Source organism: Eptatretus burgeri, chromosome 2 (genome assembly GCF_056783735.1).
Source record: "Eptatretus burgeri isolate ZD-2024b chromosome 2, Ebu_testis_v1, whole genome shotgun sequence".
Taxonomy (NCBI): Eukaryota; Metazoa; Chordata; class Myxini; order Myxiniformes; family Myxinidae; genus Eptatretus; species Eptatretus burgeri.
Window position 1 is genome coordinate 53,086,117 of NC_140962.1, and position 4,683 is coordinate 53,090,799.

At 39.5% G+C, this 4,683-nt stretch overlaps 1 protein-coding gene across 2 annotated transcripts in view; it reads left to right on the forward strand.

Annotated features, from left to right (window-relative positions):
- The window catches only part of LOC147032055 (uncharacterized), a 37,293-nt gene extending 33,018 nt beyond the window's left edge, over positions 1-4,275 (forward strand). The window contains exon 6 of one of the 2 annotated variants that reach the window (XM_085869342.1): positions 2,557-4,275. In XM_085869342.1, coding sequence (XP_085725468.1) covers positions 2,557-2,651 — 95 coding nt within the window. In that variant the 3' untranslated portion in view covers positions 2,652-4,275. The remainder of the gene's footprint in view (positions 1-2,556) is intronic. The other variant, XM_085869345.1, reaches the window with a different exon arrangement.
- Positions 4,276-4,683: the final 408 nt, after the last annotated feature.

A 4,683-nucleotide genomic window follows, 5' to 3' on the forward strand; every position in this document is an offset into this window, starting at 1 on the left:
CAAATCTCATACTCTCACTTTTTCTCTCCAAAAGGACCATTTGGTAAAACCCCCCATCTACTTTCTCACCAATCCTCTGTAAGAAATCCTTTCATTTAAGCTTCTGGGTCTCACTATCTGCCATTATCTTTCCTGGGAAAGCCACATTTCCATCCCGGCCTCCAAGGACAGTCGCCGACTGGGAATCCTCCATCATGAAAAGTCCTTCCTCGGCCCACCTGAGCTCGTGACCACAAACAAAGCATTTGTCCACAGCTTGATGGAGTACTTCTCTCCCCTCTGGGCTGATGCTCCTGTTTCTTATCATTCTCGACTTCACACTGTGGAAACCAAGGCATTTAGGATCATTGGTATCTCTTTCGGTGAGGCTGAGTCTTTGGACCACTCACTCTCTCACCATAGGCAGGTTGGTGGTCTTTCTGTTTCTACCGTCTCCTCTCTGGTCTCGCCCCCTTCCCCTGCTCTCTCTGTGATATGTACCCCTCCCCCACATTTCCGCATGGCGATCAAGGTCCGCCAGTAACCTCCTTCTGGTAAACTGCCAAAATCACAAATCACTGTTCACTTTCACTCTTTCATTCCTCTTTTTTCCCGCCTTTGGAATAAACTCCTGCACTCTCTTCAATCCCATTCTTCTCTCCAGGCCTTAACAACAGCCCTTCACCACCACCTCTTATCTTCTCCCATCCAAAACTATGATCTTTTCTACCTCCGTTAATCCACCCCAAACCCACCTCCTTCAAATTCCCTGCTTTCCCTCCTGAAAGTCCCTTTGTTGTCCACCCTTTCCATCCCTCTCCCTTCCACAGATCTCCTAATGTCTCTGTTCCCCACTGTTTTGTCCTTCCCTCTGCCGCCCCTCTTGTCTCATGCCCCCCTTGGTGTGCGTTGTGTGTTCGCTCTCATACGAGCTTCGACAATGTATGCAATTTTTTTTTTTTTAAAGAATATCTTTCGTGCTTTTCAAATTCAAACAAATCTCAAAGTGCTGAAAGTTTCACTCAAAGCATTGAACGTTCTGTATGTGTGTATGTGTGTATGTCTGTATGTCTGGTCATCATGAAATCGAAAACGACTCGGCCAATCTGGGAAGATGATTTGCAATTTTCGCTTGTACATATCGAATAATGTAACTGGTTTAACTACTGATCCCTACCAAAAGGAGGGAGTATTGACACTATATTTTGCTCCCAGAGGGAGTGCGTATTATTCATTTTGAATAAAGACAGACAAACTGTTCGACATGAGACGCAGGAAAAACAGACCTCAAACTCGAGGGGGAGCACTCGGGAGAGTGCAAAACCTCCGCCGTCAATACTGCTGGGTCACTCAAGTGAACCTTATATCTTATTCATTAAATGTCAACAGTGCTGACAGAGTTATAGTTCTTTTCTCCAACATTGGGGGGGGGTGGGAAATCACTTAAAACATGTAAAAATGCAAAAAAAAAAATCTAAATTTTGTTGAAAAAAAAGTTGCAAAAATTTTTTTTCTCTAACAATTTTTTTTGAGGATGGGGTTGGAAATCACTTAAAACATGTAAAAATGCAAAAAAAAAAAATTTTCTCAAACAATTTTTTTTGGGGGGGGGGGTTGGAAATCACAAAACATGTAGAAATGCAAAAAAAAATCTTTCTCTAACAATTTTTTTGGGGGGTAACAATTTTTTTTGGGGGTTGGAAATCACTTAAAACATGTAGAAATGCAAAAAAAAATTTTTTTTCTCAAACAATTTTTTTGGGGGGAGGTAACAATTTTTTTTGGGGGAGGGGTTGGAAATCACTTAAAACATGTAGAAATGCAAAAAAAAAAAATTCTCTAACAATTTTTTTTGGGGGGGGGGGGTTGGAAATCACTTAAAACATGTAGAAATGCAAAAAAAAAAAATGCTTTTTTCTCTAACATTTTTTTTGGGGGGAGGGGGATTTATTTTTTTTTGGGGGGGGGACCAAGTCCAAAATTTAATGGCATGATCCTTGGACCATACCTAACCCCCCCCGCCAAGTTTCGTCGAAATCCATTGAGGAGTTTTTCCATAATACTGTTCACAAACAAACAAACAAACAAACAGAAAGGGGTGAAAACAGTAACCTCCATCCATCTTCGAAGATGGCGGAGGTTAACAAGAAAATGTGCCCCTTTGGCCCAACACTGCTGTGTTGTACTCCCACATTAATTTTTGCTACAGTTTGAAGCATAAATCTTCTTGATGTTTTACTGAAGTCAAAATAACCCGATCTTGATTGGGTGACCCAAAAAGTGTGTGTGTGTGTGTGTGTGTGTTTGTGTGTGTGTGTTTGTGTGTGTGTGTTTGTGTGTGTGTGTGTGTGTGTGTGTGTGTGTGTGTGTGTGTGTGTGTGTGTGTGTGTGTGTGTGTGTGTGTGTGTGTGTGTGTGTGTGTGTGTGTGTGTGTGTGTGTGTGTGTGTGTGTGTGTGAGATCAAAGCCTGTCACTGACTTAATTGTTTAGATGGTTGGTTTAAGATCTTAAGGTGCTGAGTTGAAGCCCAGCCATATCAATAATAACACCATGCGGGTTGCCTGTTGCTCTTCCAAGGTCGGAAAAATGAGTGCCAGCTTGCTGGGAATGAGCCAGTCGAGTATCCTGTGTCAGAGTGGCGACCTGTCCAAGATTGCACCCCTAATCAATGAAACTGCATCGGAAGCCTTACGCGCGTCTGACGACATGAGAGGATCATTCGAAAATATATATATATATATATATATATATATATATATATATATATATATATATATATATATATATATATATATATATATATATATATATATATATATATATATATATATATACATGTAATCAAACACAAATTGAGCAGACTACAATGATGATGGCATGCTAATGTTTTTGTTTTTTTCCTCCTTTGCGCTTTGCTTCTGCGTGCATCACAGGGATATAGTTGTGATCGGGATAAAAACAAAACGATGTGTGAAGAGTCGGATGAAGGCCTAAGGAAATATGTGGGTCAGAATAATGAAATGTCACCTGAGACTAAATGTGCTATCCATTGTTTGTTGCAAAATTGGTTGACTAGAGTAGTTAGTACAATTCTTGTTTGGCTGTGCTTTTCCTGTACAGACACTCATTAACTTGTGGCGTTTAAAGTGGTTTTTTTCAATTAAGAAATTAAATGTCTAAACAAGTACTGCACTTGGTTTTTGGGATGCCATCATGTTCCTGTCAAGCCCTCCCACAGTAAGTTTATCTATCAATTTAATCACCTTCCATGAACGAATCCCATTTATACCATTAATTTTATGCAACTTAACATCTGCATAATATGTTTGCAATGAAATCCCATATTCTCATGCATCAGCAATGGCCGTGTAACTTTCTTGTGTTTCCTCTCACTCGATCCCCAACACCACCACCCACTAGTTTCAGATTTGTGTCAATTAACGACAGCTTGAGTTACCCTTGAACATTTTCAGGTGGAAAGTGAAGGGTTCAAGAGACCACCCAGCATTGTGATTCGTGTTTCAATTCAGCACTCGAAACAACGTGCAGCGCTTCCAAACTTGTGCGGAGAGATTATTTTGAACTTTCGCTTTGGAAAATCAAGAAATTACTTCAAGGCATGATATCAAGCGAAAGCTTATGGTTTGTGCAGAGGTTTTGGCTCGTGAGCGAAGTGGGTGATTGGTAATGTTTGTGTCCACTCATTTATTTGACGCTCTACTTGTTTAATAGGTTTCTTGCTATATTTTTCTTGCTATGCCTGTGAGGTTGTTAAATCAACAAAATATTTTTCTCTGTTAATGTATCTTTTTGACAGAAAATGACATTTTTTTATTTAAAAAAAATACAATTTCCAACTCTTCTCTGGACTTGCAATCGTACTTTCATATGATTGCTTGAACAATCGCGTGGGATGCTCCGGCCGCATGGCACTAAATTGTGGATAACAAGGGAAGCAATTTGGGGATCCAGATGGTGTCTGAGAGGTAGACTGATATGAGTGAGAAGAATTCAGCGTCATGGGTAAACAAAATAATTAATTTGTCCATCCGTCAAATGAGCCTTTGGAGATTATTACTTTTCAATGAGAAGAGTTTTTCCATCACATGAGCAGGGTGCCCTTACAACTTTGGGTGGATCCATAGTTGTGATGGAATAGAATTTGTCCAAGGAACTTGATATAGACCTTTAAAACACGAGCTTGAGGGGAACAATCGCTACACATGAAAGGTAGCATGAATGTGCTGATTGTGAACAGGAAGAAGTGAGCTGTATATGTTAAGTGCAGAAGAGCTTCATTTATGAAGAGATGTGTAAATAAGGTTCTTACAAAAATGAGTTGTTAAATTTCTGGATCAACTATTAACTTCTTCCTAGATACAAGGATGTTTGTGTAGGTCTTTCAAAGTAAAATCACTCAACCTTTGTTTCATGTGATTACTTGATTACAGTGTATTAACCAAATTAATTTGTCTTATTTTTATTAACAATTCTTATCAAGCCTTGGTGTTGGCTTATTTAATGTACTGTACGACCTCTCTGTAGCCTCGCAACAGGCTGGACCATTTTTATAGCATCTGCCACCAGTTATTGATCTTTTCAAGGTGAAATTCTCATTCCTCACATGATGAATCCACTAGTTATTTCATATTTTGGGACAGTTGTTGATGTCTCATATTAATGTCCAGACATGGTGCCTTTTGT